Below are 27,153 nucleotides of genomic sequence, written 5' to 3' on the forward strand. Positions count from 1 at the left end.
TCTTATGGACTACCTCACAGTCGGATTGGTACATGATATAAGAAAATGCAACGGCCTTGGATCTTTTAAGGGTGATTCCATAAGGTATGCCAGAAAGATCGATTTCCTGAGAAAAAAAACAGACAAGGTGGAAATGGCTTTATGTGCAATTTTCCAATGGATCTACGTTTGCAAACAGTTCGACTCAATATATTCTCTCCTTACATTTCGTGCTACCATGCCAAGAAGACCGCTCCATGTTTCGGCCAATTCACCCCAGGACTTGTCAGGTGGTTCGATCAGTTCATATCTGAAGTGAAAGTGAAACATCATGGCCATGTTAAACATTAGATACATCATGTGATTACAACATACATCTTGAATGCGAGTGGACATGGCCGTGGAATGGGAGGGACCTATAGGTTAATATCATTACATGTAATACTACTTTCGTTTCTATCAGCGTAGATAAGCAATTGTTGTTCTATGGTAAAATGGGCACCAGCAGTAACAATAGTAAGCACAATACTGATAATAATAGTGAGGATGGGTATATTGTAATACGTACGTAAAATTTATATCTGAAGTGAAAGTGAAACAATTTGGTAATGGAAACATTGGACGGTCATATCATTACATGTAATGCCAGTTTTCATTTTCAATAAAACATTTCATTAGCGTATTAAAGGAATTGCTGTTATGGTTGTATGGTAAAATGACGATGACAGTATAGTACTGATAAAAGTAGTGGAGATGGGTATATGATAATACGTACGTAAAATTGAGATATTCGGCAAGGCTGTCGAATAAATCCTTGCAGACATGAGTGTACACAATGGAGCCATTTGTTGAACAATCTGATTTCCTGCAAAACTGATTCCACTGCAAGAGAGAAAAATTGTCTTCTAATATCAATTCGGTATATTAATGTTTAAGCCAAATGCATGAGGGATGTTATTAATGGCTACAATAAACGTTTCCCTTTTTCCTGAAGAGATGTTTCTCATGTGAATCAGTTTTACCGAAACCTAAGCCCTTAATTTAAAATGTAAAATATAAAAAATTAGTTTATCAGTTATGTATGCTATTCAGACTGAATTGGTTGCCTTAGAAAGGTGGCTTTAAGTCCTTTTTGGAATGTCATCCTATCTTGCTAACAAATATAGCTTTGTCATAACTCTATTATGTGACATAAATTATATATCTGCTTGTGGTGGTAGTTATTCACCTCCAAGACGCCAATTTTTAGTTTTCTTCTGTTTAACAGGTATGCTGTATTCGGGAAGAGAGGAGCAATGAAGGCGGAGTAAATGTCCCCGTTAATTGCCAAGTCACCAATTTGCGACCATTTCCGGTTGTTGGACTTCCACAAGAGAGTGCTGATTTTAACATTTGAGCGACCAGATGTGTTCTTTTCCTAATAACGAAAGTAACACACCCCTTTAAGGAAAAAGCTAATTGTTCACATCAATGAAATATAATACTCAGTAAAAACTGACGATTGCTTCACGTCTTCAATTATTTTGTGTACGTTTAGTGTCAGTCTATGTAAAAGTGTTAACGAATATATATTGTTGCTAATTACCTTGACTGCTATTGCTATATTGTCCAGATCAGCATATACTTCTGTTAATAATGACGGATCCACATTCAGGAATAACCATTTCGAGAAATGACGCAGCAGTGTTCCTTGTCCGCATTCCTTGTCTTTTTGGGAGGACTTTGGAAGATAGAACAAATCATTAATAAACATTATGATTACGTTTGCACGTTGAGATGGAAAGACAAGCTTTACTTAGAAACGGTCAAACTTATATAAAATGAGTATCTCAGATACGTGTATTTTATTTGGCAAACGTACGATATGTGTGATGCGTGGCAAGCAGTTGTTGATACCGTCACAGAAGACGACAAAGTTGAACAATTTGCGATAAATGTGGAGTTGGTTCTTCTGGAGAGTATTCTCTACTAAGCTGATCAGACTCTGTTCAAAGGCATGCACTTGGAAGAACATTGCAGTCACGCCATGCTGTGTAGTCCAGTTCTCAATAGCGTCATGTATGTCTCTTCCTGTTCAGAAATGGGAACTAATATCAGTACAGGAATACTATTAACAGGAACAATAGGAACAAAAGTTTGCTCGTTGATAATGAACACTTAAAACTTATATATACAGACCAAAGATTCAACGATGGTTTGAATGCCTTGGAAATATCGGCCTTGTATTTGAAGACGTACAGGATTCGCTTACCCATAGATGAATGACCAACAAAAATCAAAGATGAACCCGGATGAAGAGACATCTTGCTTAATAGGTGATGTAGTTCATATTTTCCAAGGGTTAATCTGGAAGGATCTGGAATAGATATTAATATTAAAACCACTACGGACATTAGTACCTTGAAAAAAGGAAATCACTATTAATTAATTTAGTGTGAACGTCTTGAGAGTATTCACATTCGAATAAGCAAAACTGGAAACACCAACTTTACGAACCAATAAATATGAACTCAAGAATCCTATAAATGCAATATATTTTAATGATACACATCACATACTTTCTCTGGCACACATCTGAAAGGACATAGTATAACATCTACAGATCAAGAACGAGTAAAGCGAACACTACATTGTCATTTAAATCAAATAAAGTAATCATGAGCATCATAAAAAAACACCTTATGAGGGACCATTTGATGAAGCATCTAAAGGTACTGAATATAGAGGTACATTATATATCTGTTCCAGGTAAAGGTAATTTTAGCAGACACAGTGCACAAAACTAATACAGTGTAATTTGAGTCACAATATAAAAACAACAGTATAAAATTGATTTTCTACATACCTGTCAAATTCACGAAACGACTACAGGACGGACCGACGAAAAGAACCAACTGACCAATTAGATATATGTACATGCGTGCAACATCCATGGCTCTAGGCGTTTGAAAATCATTCAAGAGGAATCCTGATACTACCTTTTTGGGTTTCAATAGATGTATGGCAAGGACAATATGCATCAAAAACCTACACCAAACTGAGACAGACGTCAGCGAACATTGTACGCTCTTGGCGTTCTGGTGCGTCCGTTCAATACTTCATCATTCTTCATAGAATCGTTTACAAATATTGACACAGCCATGAAGGCGATAGTCAGAAGCATGTGTCCAATTAAACTGGTATCGAAATGACAATGACGGGGTATGTATACTGTGTAAACATGTCTTAATAGACGTACTACAGGACTATTGGTGATATGCATAAAAGAAGTTGGAGTCTCCATATAGCGTTGCCCATGGGTGTTTCAGTATTCTTTCGGTAGATGTAAGTAGTGTTTGGAATCTCTTGGCATTCTTTGTTTCCTCGTAATTGGGTGAGTGATGAATAAATCAGAAACATACGCCTTCTTTCGATTTGCAGTTTTAATCGCATGTGTACATATCGCCAAAATCCACACATAATGCAGACTAATCGATAAATAACAGATATTTTTGTTTGCAGCTATTCTTTAAATATTTGAAATGTATTATATCGCATCGGACGACACCAGTAATGAGGTTTAAATATTTCATCATAAAAATTATGCTTGTCATAGGTGTATGTTTTATGGAGATCTAGTTTATCAGCTCCCAAGGACTTATATTTTATCATTAAGAATCATCTAACGATCAAATAGATAATTAAAATCCAGTTCATCTTCTTATGCAGAACGTTTTTATTTCATTTACATTTTCATTACAAATGCCACATACATTCCAATACCATATGGTTAGAATGGTAGCATACAGTATGAAACCTTTCAAAGGCATATCCTATGTTTTAGATTCAAAAGAACAGCATACATATTCTAATATACCAGCGTTCGAAGCTTTAGCATCCTTTAAATTCGCAGGTTTAAATATTTCAAAAACGAAATAAAATGTGTTTTCTTAAAACAGGAAGAAGCAGGGTAAATGAAGATAAATGCTCTTGTGTTTTCGTTTGTGAAGCTTATGTTATAAACATTAACCTTTGGAGAGGATTATTTCGTGAAATGGCTGGAAATGTAATCGTCGTGACCGGGCACTGATAAAAGATACATTGGCATGATATGTAATAAACGTAATATCACCCGTTAGTCGAAAATGTTAAAATTCACCTGGTTGTGGTTTGCCCTTTCATGTGGGCCACCTCGTATCATTACTATTTGATTGTGATTCAACACAATAGACTCTCTTCGTACAAATTTCCTATGATTATGGAAATAGCTTGAGTTGCTTTTTTATATCAGTCGTAAGAAACAAGAACAAACAACTGCTATCGTAGACGAAGAACACGCTATTTGATTCGTCAGGTGTGAACGTCGTGTCCCTTCCAGTTCTATCCAAGAACTCTTATAAAAAAAAGCATATATATATGCTTGAAATATGTTATCCTATGGCAACCTATGCTGATGAAGAGTATTTCAAAGGTAAGGTAAATATTTTGTCCTGTTCAACTACACACGACCCGTGAAGATCCGGGTTAGAATAGATCTTCAGCAACCCATGCTTGCCGTAATCACTGGATTGTCTGGTCCAGACTCGATTATTTATTTACAGACCGTCGTCATATAGTTGGAATATTGCTGAGTGCGGCGTTAAACAACAAACAAACAAACCAAACCAACATGTGTACACTGGGACCTGTATGTGTTCAAGGAAATTGGCGTCCCAGTCTTCTCAGTGTTGTGTTGTCATGTCTTGCCAGTTGCATTCCACTTATATCATTGCGTGGCCGCTGCATGTGGGAGGAAAGCCCAAAGTGAAGCTGATCTTAAACGCTTACCACTTTGGTGAAACCAACGAGCATTTGTGTGGTGATTACAAACCTAGAAACATAATCGAGGCGAACTCGGATTCGAACCCACAATCATAGGTTTCCGGCGTATCCAAGGGACGCAACTCTACACAGCGAATTGCGACGCCTTAGACGACTGGGCCACCCGTGACCCCAACTGTATATGTGAACATCTGCTGAAAGTACACGAACGTCTCAGACGTTACCACTTCGGTGAAACCCACGAGCACGGGTATGGTGTTGACAAACCTAGAAACATAATCGGGTCGAACTGGGATTCGAACCCACAATCATAGGTTTCATGCGTGCCCAAGGGATGCAACTCTGCATAGCGAATCGCGGCGCCTTAGACGTTCGTATCAATACCAAGAACCAGTGCAATTCAGATCTATAAAATTCATGTTGGTCATTATTGTTTCAGTTACGCAATTCGTCATGATTATGTGATCCTGAGATCTGTCTATATCAACTTCTGTTAAGTTTTGCTGCATATATGAGTCATGAATATTCATATTATTTGAATAATATTTTATGATGGATTTAGGATATGGTGGTTGATTTGGTTAATTTGTGAGATATGGATATTTTTAAATAATTCTAAAAGTGATGTCCATAAGTGTGTCATTTTGTTTGTGTCCTCCGTATGGTATACACATGCAGGTCAGAGACAAAGGGTACTGAACCAAAATTATGCTTATGTCATAGTGGAAACCAATTAAATTTTCTTGAAAACTTCATTATCCAAAATAACTAATAGTTTCACTATGTTTCCAAAGTGCACCGAAATTCTTGGTCCTTTGTCTGTTTAATATATTCAACAAACATTCGGCGTATCCCTTCTAATCACGATTCCCCTCCAGGCAGTACGTCCAATGCCGAGTGCTATCTATAAATGTCAATTTTTATCCCCCACGTCGCCACATCTAATGCTACACATGTACGTGATCCACCGCGTTATGTAAAAGATCCCCATTCAAAACTTGACCTGCGTTGTCACACGGCCCAGATTATCAACAGGAGCAGACAGCTAGTCGCCACATCACCAACAACTATGTTGACGATGAAACATCGCCGTCCGACTTTCTGCATCTCTGTAAGTGACAGATCTGGTCTGCGCACCATCACAATCTGTTTCGACCATTATTCACATACACTGTACCAACAAAACACTTCTACTGTCGTCTTAAACTTCACCCGTGAGTTTTGTCTTCTTTTGATTCTATTCCAGATATGAGTTGTAACACGTTCTCGTGTTTTATCAGGTGAACAGTTGACTTCCCTTTGCATGTATTTGTGACAGAATCAACAGATGGTGCAGGATACGCTCAGCTGGTATAATCCCTTTTGATTGTTCTTCATAAACACATGCTTAGGATAAAGTCGGAATCCTGCAATCTACTCTGTTTTAGCATATTTTCTTATGACTAGGGAAATGGTTTTATCGGTTTAATTCCATCGGACGATTGAGGTTCCAACTGGCGGCCTACCGATGCCTCAACAAACTTAGAGATTGTATAACTCCCATGTCATCGATATGGCAATGGTCAGGAAAAGCCTTCATCGTTTGCCAAACCCTGTGTCGTCGTTTTTCCATTTACTTCATACTTCTTAGTTATATTAGTTATTTAGTTTGGGTTGTGTGCATCACTCGCGCAGACCAAATTGAGAACCACGAGATTCCTATCACGTACGTCAAAACATCGATGATGCTTTCAATACTCCGGTATGTTTATCCCCCCTGCTCTGATTGACATAATGCTCATCGTGCATCTGTTGTTCATATTTCCTTGATGTAAAGAGATGTTTTTCAATGTAGCCATAGAAATGGGAGGTTTTGCAAACACACTGGTATTGATTAATAGCTCGTGCCCTATAGTATAACGGCATTTGTTGCCGTGCTTTTTCAAGAAGCCAAGAGGGAAGTGAGGTGAGTAAGTGAGTGAGTGAGTGGGTGAGGTGAAATGGAGAATAACAACAAGACCATTGCACTTAGTTTAAGATGCACGCGCGCAAGTGTGTGTGGCTGCTCGTACTGGTGGAGACGGTTTTATAGTGCTAGCACACAATCACACACACACGCACGTACGTACGCACGCACACACACATAAAAGATTACAAGCTAGAGCTGAGTACAATGGCGGCTACAAAATCTTTACCAGTTCGGTGTTTAACTCGAGCAAGTAAATACATTGTTGCATGATCTAAACTATATGTACTCCTATTTGGAGGCAAGTGTCTTTGGAAGTGAATCATGGTGGGTTTGTTGTCACGGTGCATGCTTTTTGTTGAAGCATTGTAAGTGCATTGAAGATTTAGATCAGAGTCTATTACGAAATCACTGTGGGACAAACTATCAAAATCGTTTATTCAGACAGCACAGAGATACGGTTACCGCAGCAGCGTCCTTGAAGTGCACTTAACTGAACGCTAAAATGAAAAATATTGACAAATAGTGTCAGCTATGATTACAGTATCTAATGTCCATGTTTAGATTTCATTGTTGTTTGTTTGTTTGTTGTTTAACGCAATGTGACGGCGGTCTGTAAATAATCAAGTCTGGATCAGACAATCCAGTTATTGATATCATGAGCATCGATCCACGCAACTGGGATCGATGACATGCATCAACCAAGTCAGCGAGCCTGACCACCCTATCCCGTTAGTCGCCTCTTACAACAAGCAAACTCGCCTTTTAAGGCAAGCATGGGTTGCTGAAGACCTGTCCTACCCCGGATTTTCACGGGTCTGGTTTCATTGTTCTAGTTTGAATGAAGGACACACATCTGTATTTATTACTGGCTAAAAACTTCAGCGGAAAGAAAAAGCCTTTCGGAAACAGAACAATCATTACGACCACTCAATAGATAAAGAAACATCAACCTTTTCATTATCAAAAGCAGATTCTGTTGTACAATTCAGACTATTAAATATGCGCGTGTTTATGAACCACTATCAAATATTGATGGTACCAGGTGTTCGCGAATAGGTGAGCGTATCCTGCACCACCGGTGGCACCTGTCACAAATACATGCATGGACTGTCAATTGTTCATTTGAGAAAAAAACGGGAGCATATATTACAGGTGAAAATAGGGATTTGCATCGAAAACTAAATGACATCGGAGGACAAAACACCGAGGTGAAGTTCAAGACGATAGCAGACATGTTTATTGTTGGTGTGTGAATAATGGTCCAAACGGTATGATGGTAAGCGAGTGACAGTACGCACTCCAGGTTTGTTTCAATAGGTGAGGTGAGGTGAAATGGGGTTTAACGTCGCGTCCAAGATTATTGAACTTATATAGCGACGTCAGTGTGTGTGGCTGCTTGTACTAGTCCAGGCTGATGCCGATTTATAGTGCCAGCTTACTGAGATACCATGCCGCAGTGTAACATGAATACCCAACTCAGACACAGTATACTGACTCCGAGCCGACCAGTCCTTGTTTTAGCCCCTTAATGCCGAGCGCCAGACAGGGTAACAACAAGTACCATCTTTTAACGTCTTTTGATATGACGCGGCCGGGGATCGAACCCCGGACCTTCCGCTCTTCGGGCAGACGCTCTACCACTAGACCACGTAGGCGGTCCACTCCAGGACGATGGGCCAATGTCCATAGTGCGGAGACCCGCTCTGTCTCTTTCACACATGCAGAAAGTCGGTTGACGATTCTTCAACCATCGATGTAGTTGTTGGTGATGTGGCGGCCGTAGCAGACGCCGCGACTAGCCGTGGAATCTGTCTGTTCCTGTTGAAAATCTGGACGGATCTCTGTCTGACAACGTGGGTCAAGTTTTTACTGTAGCGTGTGTCATCGATCCCAATTGCGTGGATCGATGCTCATGATATCAATCACTGGATTGTCTGGTCCAGACTCGATTATTTACAGACTGCCATCATATAGCTGGAATATTGCTGACTGTGGCGTTAAACAACAAACCAACCAACCAACCAACCAACATAGCGTGGTGTGAGGTCGGTGTAAGGGTAATGTCCAGAGGGGGCTAAGAATTTGAAGGAAACGCCGGTTGATTACTGGACATATTGAAACAAAGGACAAAGATTTTCGGTGCACTTTGGAAACAAAGTGAAACAATTAGATATTTTGGATAATGAACTTTTAAAGAAAACTATTAAGTGGTTTCCATTATCACATAAACATAAATCCCATGTGTATACCATACAGATGATAGTGAGTGAGTGAGCGAACGCTTTAACCACTAGGCTACCCGACCGCCCCGCATAGAGAAGGTACACACATAACAATATAAATTATAACTGTGTGCATAGGTTATCGAATTGTGTGTACAGATTAAATTTCAAATTAACCACATCTAGAACTATATCATCATTCCATCACATAAGGTTAAACATTCAAATAAGGATAAATATTCATGACTGGGCAGCAAATAATAACAAAAGTTAAAATCTAACGTCGCATCGGCATTATTTCAGCGAGTAAAGACAAATATATATCATGACGCAATCAAAAAGTCAATAATGAACAACATCAATATTATGGACCCGAACCACACTGGTTCATGGTCTTGCTGCAGCAGTGAACTGCCATGTTTTAGTCCTGTGTAAAAATACTTTACAGACATTATTACATCAAGCCCACACATTAACATCCGGTTTCAGCAGCCCCGTGCTCGTCCTAAGAGGCAATGAACCCCGTGATGATCAGGCCAGCTCGGCTGACACATGCCATCGTATCCCATGTTCGTAGATCGATGCGCATGATGTCAGTCACTAGATCGCCTGGTTCAGACTTGATATAATATCCGTGTTTATTTATATTAAAACGAGGTGCATTCTTCATATCTACTAATTCCATATTTCAGATATTATTATTATACACTATTCTGGAACCCCGTGAAGATCCAGGTTGGAAATGGTCTTAGCTACCCATGCTTGTCATAAGGGTCAACTCAACTAACGGGATCGGGCGACTTGGTTGATGCATATCACCGAATCCCAATTACGTAGATCGATGTTAATGATGTCCATATTCCAGGTTGTCGATTATGTACGGTCCGACGTCACATAGCTGGAATACTGCTGAGTTTGGCGATAACCCACAAAGAAAGACTATTCCTGATAGTGAATTGTAGAACTATCACTTTCTCTTCTTCCTTACAGAACTAACTTTCATGAACTGAGTTGCGTCCCTTGGGCACGCCAGAAACCTATGATCGTGGGTTCGAATCCCGGTTCGCCCCGGTTATGTTTCTAGGTTTGTCAGCACCATACCCGTGCTCGTGGTAAACGTCTGAGACCTACATCACTTCGGGCTTTCCTCCCACAAGAAGCTGACACGCCGCGATATAACTGGAATACTGTTCAAACCGGCGTTAAACCCAATTCACTCACTCACTCATGAGCTGAGGACCAAACTGTTGTTAAACGATTTTGTGACCGTATTTTGTCCAACGTGAAAGCCACATATTGTGTAAACTAACGTACTGTATAACAAATTTGCTTGACCTTTTCCAATCTTTATTATCACAACACATAAATTCAATTCACATTTCAGGACACGAATGATTATATTATATTTCCCGCATTAAATACCGTTTTACAATAGTAAGGTGTTCGGAATTTGCCCTGATAGAGCATGTAATACCAGTGTAAATACATCTGCAATTATTACCCCCTTGACAAATATAGAACCAGGCGACTGAATTGCAAATAAAACAGGATGTCATACAAATGTCAACAACATTTCCAAATATCATGTCAAGTTGACTAAAACATGCAAACTTTGCAAATCATGTGTGTACATTACCATTGACTTGAGGTCTGTCAGCTCCTTAACTCGTTAACGAGTTTGTTCAATGTTTTAGATTCCAGTCCTGTGCCATTATTTGGACTCACGTGAATTTCCGACATACAGTAATGTTTCATCGATTTATCCCTGTAGTCATGCATCATTTAATAATTTACGCGTGGAGCTTGAGAACATTCCTTGCAGTGAATAAAAGCAACAAAATTCTTTCCATATTCGTAATTATTATGAAACGCCTACGCCAAAGAATATCTCCATTATCCCCCGAAACAGATTTTATGGGAGTAAAAGGCAACGTAGCGGGAATATTATAGGAACGGATCACCGAATATCAGTCATCGCGAAAAGGGAACATATGTCCTATCCTAGCGGTAGCACCCGTCACTCACACAATCTTACAAGCACATACAAGGAAAGTCACTTCTACATCTGGAAAATAAGGGAACATATATCCTGTCCTAGCGGTAGCACCCGTCACTCACACAATCTTACAAGCACATACAAGGAAAGTCACTTCTACATCTGGAAAAAAAGGAACATATGTCCTGTCCTAGCGGTAGCACCCGTCACTCACACAATGCAATCTTACAAACACATACAAGGAAAGTCACTTCTACATCTGGAAAATAAGGGAACATATATCCTGTCCTAGCGGTAGCACCCGTCACTCACACAATCTTACAAACACATACAAGGAAAGTCACTTCTACATCTGGAAAATAAGGGAACATATATCCTGTCCTAGCGGTAGCACCCGTCACTCACACAATCTTACAAGCACATACAAGGAAAGTCACTTCTACATCTGGAAAAAAAAGGAACATATGTCCTGTCCTAGCGGTAGGATCCGTCACTCACACAATCTTACAAGCACATACAAGGAAAGTCACTTCTACATCTGGAAAAAAAAGGAACATATGTCCTGTCCTAGCGGTAGCACCCGTCACTCACACAATCTTACAAGCACATACAAGGAAAGTCACTTCTACATCTGGAAAAAAAAGGAACATATATCCTGTCCTAGCGGTAGCACCCGTCACTCACACAATCTTACAAGCACATACAAGGAAAGTCACTTCTACATCTGGAAAATAAGGGAACATATATCCTGTCCTAGCGGAAGCACCCGTCACTCACACAATCTTACAAGCACATACAAGGAAAGTCACTTCTACATCTGGAAAAAAAGGAACATATGTCCTGTCCTAGCGGTAGCACCCGTCACTCACACAATCTTACAAGCACATACAAGGAAAGTCACTTCTAAATCTGGAAAAAAAAGGAACATATGTCCTGTCCTACCGGTAGCACCCGTCACTCACACAATCTTACAAACACATAAAAGGAAAGTCACTTCTACATCTGGAAAATAAGGGAACATATATCCTGTCCTAGCGGTAGCACCCGTCACTCACACAATCTTACAAGCACATACAAGGAAAGTCACTTCTACATCTGGAAAAAAAGGAAACATATGTCCTGTCCTAGCGGTAACACCCGTCACTCACACAATCTTACAAGCACATACAAGGAAAGTCACTTCTACATCTGGAAAATAAGGGAACATATATCCTGTCCTAGCGGTAGCACCCGTCACTCACACAATCTTACAAGCACATACAAGGAAAGTCACTTCTACATCTGGAAAAAAAGGAAACATATGTCCTGTCCTAGCGGTAGCACCCGTCACTCACACAATCTTACAAGCACATACAAGGAAAGTCACTTCTACATCTGGAAAATAAGGGAACATATATCCTGTCCTAGCGGTAGCACCCGTCACTCACACAATCTTACAAGCACATACAAGGAAAGTCACTTCTACATCTGGAAAATAAGGGAACATATATCCTGTCCTAGCGGTAGCACCCGTCACTCACACAATCTTACAAACACATACAAGGAAAGTCACTTCTACATCTGGAAAATAAGGGAACATATATCCTGTCCTAGCGGTAGCACCCGTCACTCACACAATCTTACAAGCACATACAAGGAAAGTCACTTCTACATCTGGAAAAAAAAGGAACATATATCCTGTCCTAGCGGTAGCACCCGTCACTCACACAATCTTACAAGCACAAACAAGGAAAGTCACTTCTACATCTGGAAAAAAAAGGAACATATATCCTGTCCTAGCGGTAGCACCCGTCACTCACACAATCTTACAAGCACATACAAGGAAAGTCACTTCTACATCTGGAAAAAAAGGAACATATGTCCTGTCCTAGCGGTAGCACCCGTCACTCACACAATCTTACAAGCACATACAAGGAAAGTCACTTCTACATGTGGAAAAAAAGGAACATATATCCTGTCCTAGCGGTAGCACCCGTCACTCACACAATCTTACAAACACATACAAGGAAAGTCACTTCTACATCTGGAAAATAAGGGAACATATATCCTGTCCTAGCGGTAGCACCCGTCACTCACACAATCTTACAAGCACATACAAGGAAAGTCACTTCTACATCTGGAAAATAAGGGAACATATATCCTGTCCTAGCGGTAGCACCCGTCACTCACACAATCTTACAAGCACATACAAGGAAAGTCACTTCTACATCTGGAAAAAAAAGAACATATGTCCTGTCCTAGCGGTAGCACCCGTCACTCACACAATCTTACAAGCACATACAAGGAAAGTCACTTCTACATCTGGAAAAAAAAGGAACATATATCCTGTCCTAGCGGTAGCACCCGTCACTCACACAATCTTACAAGCACATACAAGGAAAGTCACTTCTACATCTGGAAAATAAGGGAACATATATCCTGTCCTAGCGGTAGCACCCGTCACTCACACAATCTTACAAGCACATACAAATAAAGTCACTTCTACATCTGGAAAAAAAGGAACATATGTCCTGTCCTAGCGGTAGCACCCGTCACTCACACAATCTTACAAGCACATACAAGGAAAGTCACTTCTACATCTGGAAAAAAAAGGAACATATATCCTGTCCTAGCGGTAGCACCCGTCACTCACACAATCTTACAAGCACATACAAGGAAAGTCACTTCTACATCTGGAAAATAAGGGAACATATATCCTGTCCTAGCGGTAGCACCCGTCACTCACACAATCTTACAAGCACATACAAATAAAGTCACTTCTACATCTGGAAAAAAAGGAACATATGTCCTGTCCTAGCGGTAGCACCCGTCACTCACACAATCTTACAAGCACATACAAGGAAAGTCACTTCTAAATCTGGAAAAAAAGGAACATATATCCTGTCCTAGCGGTAGCACCCGTCACTCACACAATCTTACAAACACATAAAAGGAAAGTCACTTCTACATCTGGAAAAAAAAGGAACATATGTCCTGTCCTAGCGGTAGCATCCGTCACTCACGCAATCTTACAAGCACATAAAAGGAAAGTCACTTCTACATCTGGAAAATAAGGGAACATATATCCTGTCCTAGCGGTAGCATCCGTCACTCACACAATCTTACAAGCACATACAAGGAAAGTCACTTCTACATCTGGAAAATAAGGGAACATATATCCTGTCCTAGCGGTAGCACCCGTCACTCACAGAATCTTACAAACACATAAAAGGAAAGTCACTTCTACATCTGGAAAAAAAAGGAACATATGTCCTGTCCTAGCGGTAGCATCCGTCACTCACGCAATCTTACAAGCACATAAAAGGAAAGTCACTTCTACATCTGGAAAATAAGGGAACATATATCCTGTCCTAGCGGTAGCATCCGTCACTCACACAATCTTACAAGCACATACAAGGAAAGTCACGTCTACATCTGGAAAATAAGGGAACATATATCCTGTCCTAGCGGTAGCACCCGTCACTCACACAATCTTACAAGCACATACAAGGAAAGTCACTTCTACATCTGGAAAAAAAGGGAACATATATCCTGTCCTAGCGGTAGCACCCGTCACTCACACAATCTTACAAGCACATACAAGGAAAGTCACTTCTACATCTGGAAAATAAGGGAACATATATCCTGTCCTACCGGTAGCACCCGTCACTCACACAATCTTACAAGCACATACAAGGAAAGTCACTTCTACATCTGGAAAATAAGGGAACATATATCCTGTCCTAGCGGTAGCACCCGTCACTCACACAATCTTACAAACACATAAAAGGAAAGTCACTTCTACATCTGGAAAATAAGGGAACATATATCCTGTCCTAGCGGAAGCATCCGTCACTCACACAATCTTACAAACACATAAAAGGAAAGTGATTTCTACATCTGGAAAATAAGGGAACATATATCCTGTCCTAGCGGTAGCACCCGTCACTCACACAATCTTACAAACACATAAAAGGAAAGTCACTTCTACATCTGGAAAAAAAGGAAACATATGTCCTGTCCTAGCGGTAGCACCCGTCACTCACACAATCTTACAAGCACATACAAGGAAAGTCACTTCTACATCTGGAAAATTAGGGAACATATATCCTGTCCTACCGGTAGCACCCGTCACTCACACAATCTTACAAACACATAAAAGGAAAGTCACTTCTACATCTGGAAAATAAGGGAACATATATCCTGTCCTAGCGGTAGCATCCGTCACTCACACAATCTTACAAACACATAAAAGGAAAGTCATTTCTACATCTGGAAAATAAGGGAACATATATCCTGTCCTAGCGGTAGCACCCGTCACTCACACAATCTTACAAACACATAAAAGGAAAGTCACTTCTACATCTGGAAAATAAGGGAACATATATCCTGTCCTATCGGTAGCATCCGTCACTCACAGAATCTTACAAACACATAAAAGGAAAGTCACTTCTACATCTGGGAAAAAAGGGAACATATATCCTGTCCTAGCGGTAGCACCCGTCACTCACACAATCTTACAAACACATAAAAGGAAAGTCACTTCTACATCTGGGAAAAAAGGGAACATATATCCTGTCCTAGCGGTAGCACCCGTCACTCACACAATCTTACAAACACATAAAAGGAAAGTCACTTCTACATCTGGAAAATAAGGGAACATATATCCTGTCCTAGCGGTAGCACCCGTCACTCACACAATCTTACAAACACATAAAAGGAAAGTCACTTCTACATCTGGGAAAAAAGGGAACATATATCCTGTCCTAGCGGTAGCACCCGTCACTCACACAATCTTACAAACACATAAAAGGAAAGTCACTTCTACATCTGGAAATTAAGGGAACATATATCCTGTCCTAGCGGTAGCACCCGTCACTCACACAATCTTACAAACACATAAAAGGAAAGTCACTTCTACATCTGGAAAATAAGGGAACATATATCCTGTCCTAGCGGTAGCACCCGTCACTCACAGAATCTTACAAGCACATACAAGGAAAGTCACTTCTACATCTGGAAAATAAGGGAACATATATCCTGTCCTAGCGGTAGCACCCGTCACTCACACAATCTTACAAACACATAAAAGGAAAGTCACTTCTACATCTGGAAAATAAGGGAACATATGTCCTGTCCTAGCGGTAGCATTCGTCACTCACACGATCTTACAAACACATACAAGGAAAGTCACTTCTACATCTGGAAAATAAGGGAACATATGTCCTGTCCTAGCGGTAGCACCCGTCACTCACACAATCTTACAAACACATAAAAGGAAAGTCACTTCTACATCTGGAAAATAAGGGAACATATGTCCTGTCCTAGCGGTAGCATCCGTCACTCACACGATCTTACAAACACATAAAAGGAAAGTCACTTCTACATCTGGAAAATAAGGGAACATATGTCCTGTCCTAGCGGTAGCATCCGTCACTCACACGATCTTACAAACACATAAAAGGAAAGTCACTTCTACATCTGGAACAATAAGGGGACATATCACTCAAGCCAAAATCGGGAATTGCACCGGACATCATTTTGGCCACTGATACCACATATTGAGAAATGTTCTCCACATGTCTACAATAAACCTTTATGAACACCGAGGCCTTAAACTTGTACCAATGTGTAATTTATTCAAGCTCAGATACATGCTTTTTGTACACTGAAATCATACAGAAACTTTGCTGGGATTTTGCTGTTGAAAAATGTACGTTTTTTCCATGTTCTGTGTTGAACCATGAACATACACTGTTTAAGGTATATTATACTTTTAACTGTCTGTGATGCAGTCGAATGAGCGAATAATCAATGGACAATAACTCCCATGTAAATAAAAGTAAACAATTATTCAAATATAAAGTCACAGCTATCGCAGACACGGAGTGCCACATGTGAATCTTTCGATTAAAATCGAAAGAATAATACGGTTCGATTCCCTACATAAGTACTGCATGTGAAGCCCATTTTTAATGTGGATATTGCTGGATTATTGCTATCAGCGGTGTAAAATCATACTCACACATTCCCTCCCTATATTTCAAAAGATATGATCAAGCATTTATTATGCTTTTTGGCATAGAATATGAAAAGTATTAAGAAGGATATGTCTTGAGGAGTAGAATGTCTGGTATGGTGCAACACCAGTTACTGATACGTTTTAACTGAAGAAGCATAGCAAACTAGGGAACACTGGACGATAAGACCCTTTTTAAAAACAAGTTCAATCATTGTTTAAGCGATATTTCAGGATACGCTCGATTACTAGTATACTACTCAAAAGAACTTTAGGATCAGCAGATTCTTTCAAATTACTATTGTTAATCTGTAATGGTATGAAAGATAAACTATAGTAATAGTAAATAATTGGGTGATCCTTAACTTCTTTTGAGTAGTATATTATGGCTTATCTGCTACTCCAAAGAAGTTAAAGAACACCCGATTCTTTCATATTACCTTTGTTAATCTGTCATGGGACTTTCTTATACCAGAGAAGAGTAATGTATACTATGGCATGACATGACAGATTAACTATAGCGATATCAAAGAATCGGGTGTTCTTTTACTGTTTTTGAATAGTATAGTTTAACCTGATTTACCGAAGCCATGAAGATGTCATGAAATGTGACTGTAACTAACAGTAACATTCATGTGTTCATTTTCATAGAATAGTCAATCAATCTTGGTTTATTTGGTAGTTTAGGAAACGTTCAATTCCTAAAATCGTGATGGCTACTGTAATTCCTGATACACACATTGTCCAGGCACTCCGCATGTTACTCATGTCAACCTTCGTCATTGCAGGTACATCTTCCTCCCGTTTTGTGCTGGACCATTTTCTTGCCCAGGCTTCCAGCATGCCGTTATCATATAGACGCATAAGTCTGGAACAGTAAGGTGTAGTATTTATAGTACTACTGCTTAAGACTTGTCTTTTGAGACTGTTTGCGGTTATGGGGGTATAAACGTAAATAACAGTAATTTATTTGATCATAAACACAAACAAATATCGACAACAATAATTACAATCAGTGACATCGTTCAGCGCAATCAATCAATCAATCAATCAATCAGGAAACACTTGTGCGTTAGTTGACGCGGTCTAATTTCTTTTCAGGTTATGGAAACATAAACGTCAAATAAATTGTAGGTTAGCCGATCAAATGCTGCAGAATCACTTGCAATTTATTTATGAATTGATACCAATAACCTCTTTAATAAAAAAATAATTACATGTTAATCTTTCTTTCAGAAGGGATTGTGTTCACTCGAGTACATTAACATATATTGTACAATTTGAAACAAATATTGAATCAAAGCATATATTCCTTAATGGGATAAATTTCTTTCGCCTTAGACTGTCATTTAAACATGAAACATGCGTTTTTAGTACTTACTTGTCTGAAAATAACTCCGCAAGGGGTGAATTGGCAGGAAAGGGTAGGCTTAGAAAATATGGACCAATACTACATTTCATCTTTCGGAGGTTAAAAACCATCTTTTCTATACCATTAGTCTCGGTTGAACCGGTAATGTATGCGTAGTAGCTAGACTGTAGGAGCATCTTAATGTGAAGATCCTCGTCCAGAGAGTTTCGGATATCTGCAGATCGGGCGTCCAACACTTTCGTCCAGATTTTCTTGCTCACACTATCATTAGAATACTGAAAAGCAATACAAAACACATCTTTTTAGAAATCAGTTGATAGAAGTACGTTGGGAATATGGGTAGTAGCTTATTAGCTCATTCCTGACATCAAATATGATTTACAAACGTCATTTAAGTAGTAAATGTTTGGGGTATTGCTAATCACTTACATCAGACAAAAGTTTCAGTCCATGACCTATTTCGATGTTTACCCTTCTCTACAATACAAGGGGACCTGGGGGAAGCAAAAGGACATTACAATTCAACAGTTTACATTGCAATCATGCAACCTACCTTGTAGATATCTACATAAGATGTGCCTTTAGCAATGATAATCTTGAAGTCGTCATTTTCTGCAAGCTCTTTTATCGTATTGAAGGGTATGTTTTCTTTTACCACTGATATAATTGCAACCAGATTACCCGTGTAAACTGCGACAATGATGATGCAAAACCACACCCAGCTTGTGTAGAATATGCGTCCTGAACTGGCCCGTGGGAGATGCAGCGAACCTGTGGATATTAAGCGCACTACACAAGGGAAGTTAACGAAATCCCAATGCTTTCATTTTACAGTAATTTGCAATAGTTCATCATTCGAACAAGAGTTACCTCCCTCTGAACAAAATGCCCTGTAGTTTACGTTACAATGCCGTAATACAATATGGCCAGTCCCAGCAGTAGTAGTAAGATTAAAACAAAATGTATTATTGTGTTTAAAAATATCAAACTAATAACATCCTTGAGGTCAAAACCTTATTATCATCAAGGATATTATGATTTGACTTATTGGCCGAACAACGTAATGTGGTGATTGGAGTTATAGCACTCAGTTGTAGTAGATGTGGGTTAATGAAATTTATACCAGTTATTTTGTCCCCCAAAACATCTTAATCGATTAATTGTGGACCACATTCCCGACTACTGGAGAGGCATTAAGGAATGATAAATACTACAACGTTAGACCAACGATAATATAAACTCCCTGGACCAAAGTTGACAGCCAATGTTGTCCTGAATCTGAATGACAGCTGAGTACCTTGACGTAGCGGCACAAGAACGGCCGTCATGACACTGTCTGATGTTGATGGTGGACATGCAGGAATCTCCCCGGCCTCGAAATGCTCTCCAACACTGTATCGTTCCAGCAATGTATAGAGTCCTATGCACCATGCCATCGTCAGCAGTCCGCATACATACACTTCCCATTTAAAAACAGACACCAACAACATCCAGTGGTTATCATTATTTGACAGTTTCTTATGGACTACCTCACATTCGTATTGGTACATGATATAAGAAAATGCAAAGGCCTTGGATCTTTTAAGGGTGATTCCATAAGGTATGCCCGAAAGATCGATACCCTGAAAAAAGACAGACAAGGTGGAAATGGCTTTATGTGTAATTTTCCAATGGATCTACGTTTGCAAACAGTTCGACACAATATATTCTCTCCTTACATTTCGTGCTACCATGCCAAGAAGACCGTTCCATGTTTCGGACAATTCACCCCAAGACTTGTCCGGTGGTTCGATCAGTTCATATCTGAAGTGAAAGTGAAACATGTTGGTCATAGAACATATCAGGCTCTTCATTTCTTCACAACACGCATCATGAATGTGAGTTGTAGGGGACAGACATTACATATGATACTATTATCTTTGAAATATGACACTAGATTGGCGTAGTTAAGAAATTGTTCTTAAGAATGTATGGACAAATTATCAATAGTAAACTTTATACTTATATAAATAAGGGGGAGTTTATTGTTATACGTACGTAAAATTGAGATATTCGGCAAGGCTGTCGAATAAATCCTTGCAAACATGAGTGTACACAATGGAGCCATTTGTTGAACAATCTGATTTCTTGCAAAAGTTTTGCCACTGCAGAAACAAGTTTTATCACGAGAATAATTATCTTTTAACATTCATTAGTTATGTTTATGTTTAAGCCAAATGCATAAGAGATATTATGTATGGCTTCAGTGAGCAATATTGAAATTATTCATGTGAATCAGTTTTACTGAAACCTAAGTCTTTAATTGAAATACGTACGTGTTGATTTCTTTAGAAAGATAGTTTCAAATTCTTTTTAAATATCATCACGACTGTCAAATATAGGTTTGTCATTACTCTATTATGTGATATAAATTATCAAAAAGCGTTTCAAATATCTGCATGTTGCTGTAGTTATTTACCTCCAAGATGCCAATTTTTAGTTTTCTTCCGTTCAACATGTATGCCGTATTGGGGAAAAGAGGAGAAATGAAGGCGGGGTATGTGCCCCCATTATTTGTTAAGTCACCGATTTGCGACCATTTCCGGCTGTTGGACTTCCACAAGAGAGTGCTGATTTTCACATCTGAGCGACCAGATATGTTCTTTTCCTAAAAACGATTGAAACAAACCACTTTAGGAGCTACACTTATATTCAGTGTAATAATCATATTGAGTCAATACTGACAATGGTTTCAAACATTTTGGACACGTTGGGTGTCAGTTGATTTTAACGTCTCAACGGATATATGCTGTTGCTGATTACCTTGACTGCTACCGCTATGTTGTCCAGATCAGCATATACTTCTGTTAATGGCGGGTCCACATTCAGGAAGAACCATTTCGAAAAATGACGTAGCAGTGTTCCTTGTCCGCTTTCCTTGTCTTTTTTGGAGGACTTTTGAAGATAGAACAAATCATTAATAAACATTATGATAACGTTGGTACGTTGGGATGGAAAGACAAGCTTTACTTAGAAACGGTCAAACCTATATGAAATGAATATCTCAGATATGTGTTCCTTGTCCGCATTCCTTGTCTTTTCTCGAAGACTTTCGCAGATACAACAAATCATTAATACACATGATGATAGCGTTTTGTATGTTGTGATAAAAAAACAAGCTTTCCTTAGAAATAGCCTGTTGAACTCACAGGTGAAACCAGTATTTCTACCAAACGAATATCTGAAATACGTGTATTAGGTTTGTAAAACGTACGATATGTGTGATGCGTGGCAAGCAGTTGTTGATACCATCACAAAAGACGACAAAGTTGAATAATTTGCGATAAATGTTGATTTTGTTCTTCGGGAGAGTTTCCTCAATCACGTCGGTCAGACTCTGTTCAAAGGCATGCACATGGATGAACAGTGCAGTCACACCATGCTGTGTAGTCCAGTCTTCAATAGTGTCATATATGTTTCTTCCTGTTTAGAAATGAAAACGTGAAATAATATCAGGAACACTATAAGATGTCGAGTAGGCAAATTTGTCTTGATTGTGAACGCAAAAAAACATAATCACAGACCACAGATTCAACGATGTCTGGCAAATACATTCCTTGAATTTGAAGAAGTAAAGGAAGATTTACTTACCTATTGATGAATGACTAACAAAAATCAAAGATGAACCCGGATGGAGAGACATCTTGCTTAATAGGTGATGTAGTTCATTTTTTCCAAGTATTATTCTGGAAGGTGCTGTTTAATAAATTTTAAGATGAAATCCATTACGCACATTTGTACCTTGAAATATGTAATCACAATGTATACATCTAGTGAAAATGAGTGAGTGAATTGGATTTTACACCGCTTTTAGCTTTCTCCCAGCAAAAGCAGAGTGGATGTATTTAGCGTGAATATCATAAGGGTAGTCATATCCGTATTAACAAACTTGAAAGTGCCAAATGTAGGAACCAACGAATGTACACTCAAGAATCGTATCTATGTTTTCTATTATTAATGATACATATCACATAGTTTCTCTGTCTACCATGTTCCCAGACACATCCCTCGCGGCATGTTGTACATTGCAGATAATGGTTTGATTTACACGATTACTCATATAGAAAACATGCACTTACTAAGATTATAACTACATGTATATTTCAAATGTGCGGGAAGCGTCACGACGAAGGCCCGTTTTCCATTCCCGACATGGGTACAATGTGTGGAGCCCATTTCGGGTGTCCCCGTCGTGATATTGCTGAAACATTGCTGAAAGCGGCTTAAAACAGTTCTACTCACTCAAATTTCAGATGGGAAAAACAACAGCTGGCATTAAGAGAGATTGCAGGAGAAGGTTTATATTACAAGACTGCAGGGTGAAGAAAATCTTTATTAAAAGCTGCTACTGTAATCAGTCTTTTATGACTATTGTAATGTATCTACAGATCAAGATGAGTAAAATATTGACTACATTGTCGATTAAATATACTTCATCAATCTTGGGTATCATAAAATCATTTAACAGTAATCCCTGTACCAACGTGGTGTGATTCATGTACAGACACAATGCGCCAAACTAATGCAGTGTAATATTAGTGACAATATACAAAATATTATGAAACTGATTTCCCACAAACAACATATTAAAAAATTGATTTTCTACAAACCTGTCAAGTTCCCGAAACGAGTACAGGACGAACCAACGAAAATCACCATATGACCAACTACATATATGTACAAGCTTATAACGTCCATGACTGTGGACGTTTATATACCATTTAACTGTAATCCCTATACCGTCGTCCCACTGTCGACTTACTGAAGGAGATGAAGGAAAAGTTGGGTTAATTAGATGCTATTATCATTTAAGTTGTGTGTTTTATGTACATGGATGGCTGGGTAAATATGCATCCCTGTAAGCTACATCTGATCGATCTGAGAGAGAAGTCAGCAAACTCTACATTCGTGGCGAGCTGGTTCAGGCGTTCAATACTGCATTTTCCTGTGTTTGGAATCTCTTGCATAAAATAGAAAGCAGTCCGTGTTCTATCGTTACTGAGTGTGTAATGCATAGATCAGAAAACGACACATATTTTTAGTTTAAATTGTAGGTGTACACAGATTCATGTGACGCCAGAATCCATACAGATCAATCGATAAATAACAGGTGTTTTTAACTGCAGGCATATTTTAAATATTTGAAATGTATAAAATCAAACAATCAATATCATGGCATGCGTCAGCATAATGAGGTTAAAATATTTTATCATATGATGGTCTTAGGTCTTTGTTTATCTAGCTCTGTGGATAGGTTATTTTAAAGATCAAATAGATAAATCAGCTTTTACAAAGACCAGAATCAAATAACACGTCGTTAGAATGGTATCATACAGTATAGAACCGTACAAAGACAAATACTATGTTTTAGGATCAAAAGAACTGCATACATATTTTACTATACCACCAGCGTTCGAAGCTTTAGCATCCGTTATAATCGCAGGATTAAATATTTAAAAAAACGAAACAAAATTTGCTTTCCTATAAAAAATCATACTGAATGCAGATAGATGCTCTTATGCTATAAACATTAACGTAATCGTCGTAGTCATTCACTGTTCAACGAACCTGCATTTATTCAAGGAAACTGGCAAACCAGTGTTATGAGTCCCTGTATATCCACGAGAGAGAGAGAGAGAGAGAGAGAGAGAGAGAGAGAGAGAGAGAGAGAGAGAGAGAGAGAGAGAGAGAGAGAGAGAGGGTAAACAACCACGGAAGCTGATAGTGATGAGTGGAAGCCAGTGAATTAGAAGCCAGTGAATTGTCTAATGGACACAGAGTCAGCAAGCAGACTGATAGAGATGATTGGATGGACATAGGGATTTAGCAGTTAGGTGATGGTAAGCAGGCGGGATGTAGTAGCCTTGATTCGTAGTCGTAGTCATTCACTGTTCAACGAACCTGCATTTATTTAAAGAAACTGGCAAACCAGTGTTATGAGTCTCTGTATAGCCACGAGAGAGAGAGAGAGAGAGAGAGAGAGAGAGAGAGAGAGAGAGAGAGAGAGAGAGAGAGTGTGTGTGTGTGTGTGTGTGTGTGTGTGTGTGTGTTGGAATTAACGGCCCTTGTACAGGATTCCACTTTTATCAAAGCCTGTCAGCCTAATGTTTGAGGAAAGCCCAAATTAATGCTGGTCTTAAACGATTACCAAATTTGGTGAAACCAAGGAGCAGGGATAAAAACATAATCGGGACGAACCGGGATTCGAACCCATGATCATAGGTACATGTATGATGCATATAAAACCTAACCACAGTGTATGTAGCTAAGGCAGAAGCTTCATTGCAATTTGTTCACCGGACTACAGCTTTATGTAAATCATCCGTGGCACGAGTAATTAAAAACAACGTGTTCGCATGGCGTTCTATTAGTACTATTTCATTTATTTGATTTGGATATACTTTTATTTATCATTGTTAGATAGCAGTATCAATAGGTTCATTGTCTGTTGAACACATGTGATATGGAGATAACTTGAGCACTACATTCCTTCTATTATTGTCGCCATGTGGTATACAATGTTGCCCGAATGTATGGCAAATCAAAAAATGTAATTTGTCGACTGTAGGACAAGTGAGGTCATACGGGCGGAGTTGCAATTAGACATGGGCGTGGCAAGCCTAAAATGACAACACCTAAACAAAATCGTCTCATTACCTTAATTTCACTTGGCTCTAGATTTATATCTGCTCCGGCGATCACTTGAGAATTACGTACAATAACAGGTGGACAAATTCCAACATCTACCACTAAAAGCCGGCTCTGTGCAGCCCGACCGAAAGCAATGCGCCCGGTGAAGGGGGTGACCCTAACAGCTTACCAAAGACTGAGGTTGGCTTCTCAACACCAGGGACGGGCTGTACGCAAATGGCGTTACACCACGTTTACAGACGAATGAAGGTTTATGCCTACGATTCGCAGATGGCAGAAACCGTTGCTGGCAACGTGGCGGCGAGCAGTATGCTAGGGCAACACTTCTATACCATGTTCGTCATAGGGTCGGAAGTGTCATGTAGTGGGGCGGTATCAGACATGACAGGCAAACTGATTTGGTTGTTGTGAATGGACATTTGACTGGCCAGCGATATGTTGAAGAAGTTGTGCGTCCTGTCGTTGTTCCATTGGCTAGAATTATCGGTAGAAATGTTGAACAGCAAAATGACAATGCCTGACCACATCGTGCACAGTTCGTCACCGATTATCTCCAACGAGAAGGCATACGGAGATGGGACTAGCCCGCTAAGTCCCCTGACATATCCCCAATGGAGCATTTGTGGGATGTTCTCGGGCGGAGAGTGAACGCCATAGACCCAGCACCCGCCAACGGGGCCCAGCTTGGGGTATGGCGGAAAGGCGGGCAATACCCAGGGCAACCATATGCAAGTTAATCAACAGCATACCATCAAGGTGATTTGCGTGTCTCCCTCGAAAATAATTTTACAGACAATTACCTTCATTACACCTGTCGTTTCATGATTGGATTCCGTTGTTCCGCTATGTCGGTAGTATATATATATATATGTATATATATATATATGTATGTATATGTATGTGTATATATATATATATATATATATATATATATATATACTACCGACATTTGCTCGTGTGGTGGTTTTGGGTATATATATATATATATATATATATATATATATATATATATATATATATATATATATATACAACCGACATAGCGGAACAACGGAATATATATATATATTGATTTGGCAATGAACTCTAACATGGTCCAGTGTCCTCAAAGGAGACTCAGAAACACTCTTTTCCTTTCCTCTTTGATCTTCAACACGTCCGATTTCGTCATCCCAACCATCAAACAGTGTCCTATGTACAATGTGAGTGTGAAATACAACGACCTGGAATTAGAGGCTTAACGCCAAATGAATCATGCACGGATGAAACTCACGACTTTTGTATTTCATAGTTCATATTTCATAGAGTAAATTGCTGACATTATAAAGCATTAAGTACTTGTCCATGGCCAGCAAATACACAATTCATATCACTTCCAACGTCCCTCATACACTGCATATATATATGCCAAAAGAGTCAAACACCCACATCCAACAAATCCTCAAACATAACATCAGTCTAGGAAAATCAAGCGCTCGCTCGCAAAAACCCACAGTTAACACCAATGTCACAACGCATACTAGATTATTTAAACTTACACAACCTAAACGACTTAAAACCAAACCAAACAGCATCTTCACACCCATACTTCAAACCCCAAAAATAGACAGAACACTCTCCTGGAAAATAAATAAGGCAACTGATCCAAACACCGCCAAAACCCCCACACGAGCCTTAACCTACCAATATCCAAAAACTAAATTAAGAGCATCACTTAGAATTTATTTTTCTCCAAAAGTGGCAAAACTCAAACTGCAAACTAAAACATGTGCTCCAAAAGCCACTCAAAAAAGTCAAGATTCATCATGAATCCAAAAACATTGACAGGGCAATAATTAAACTACACACATGTCACACAAGACTATACCATATCTACATAAGATAAAGAAACACAAAACAGGTAAATGCCCCCACTGCAACCAACTAGAAACACCAGAAAGCGTACTACTACACTGCACGCATTACAAACAACACTCCAAACCAAACTAGACTGCAACACTCAATGAACAGTAGCAACACTTCTTAATACGCAAAACGATACACAAACCTTCAAAGCATTAGATTCTATCCAAGTCTGATCTTCTTTGACAAAGAATGCATGAACTGGTTGAGTGACCTCCTCCCATCAGCGTGAAAGGATTACCCACA

At 39.3% G+C, this 27,153-nt stretch overlaps 1 protein-coding gene across 1 annotated transcript; it reads right to left on the reverse strand.

Annotated features, from left to right (window-relative positions):
- Positions 1–10,288: 10,288 nt before the first annotated feature.
- On the reverse strand, positions 10,289–27,141 carry LOC124119853 (glutamate receptor ionotropic, delta-2-like). Its single transcript, XM_046482512.2, has 10 exons — positions 27,053–27,141; positions 21,569–21,777; positions 21,118–21,249; positions 20,774–20,962; positions 20,353–20,459; positions 20,034–20,118; positions 19,613–19,937; positions 18,869–19,086; positions 18,325–18,590; positions 10,289–17,811 (listed from the first exon to the last, which is right to left on the reverse strand). The coding sequence occupies exons 4-10, from the start codon at positions 20,810–20,812 to the stop codon at positions 17,604–17,606; spliced, it is 1,248 nt and encodes a 415-aa protein (XP_046338468.2). The 5' UTR covers positions 20,813–20,962; positions 21,118–21,249; positions 21,569–21,777; positions 27,053–27,141; the 3' UTR covers positions 10,289–17,603.
- Positions 27,142–27,153: the final 12 nt, after the last annotated feature.

This window comes from Haliotis rufescens, unplaced genomic scaffold (genome assembly GCF_023055435.1).
Source record: "Haliotis rufescens isolate VD_foot unplaced genomic scaffold, xgHalRufe1.0.p SCAF_9, whole genome shotgun sequence".
Classification (NCBI taxonomy): Eukaryota; Metazoa; Mollusca; class Gastropoda; order Lepetellida; family Haliotidae; genus Haliotis; species Haliotis rufescens.

Coding starts and splice junctions, on each gene's coding strand:
- LOC124119853 (XM_046482512.2), bottom strand. CDS start 20,812: ATGTTGAACGGAAGAAAACTAAAAATTGGCATCTTGGAG. Junction 20,460..20,773: donor TAAAAATTGGCATCTTGGAG/GTAAATAACTAC, acceptor TTGTTTCTGCAG/TGGCAAAACTTTTGCAAGAA. Junction 17,812..18,324: donor GCGGAGTTATTTTCAGACAA/GTAAGTACTAAA, acceptor TTACTGTTCCAG/ACTTATGCGTCTATATGATA.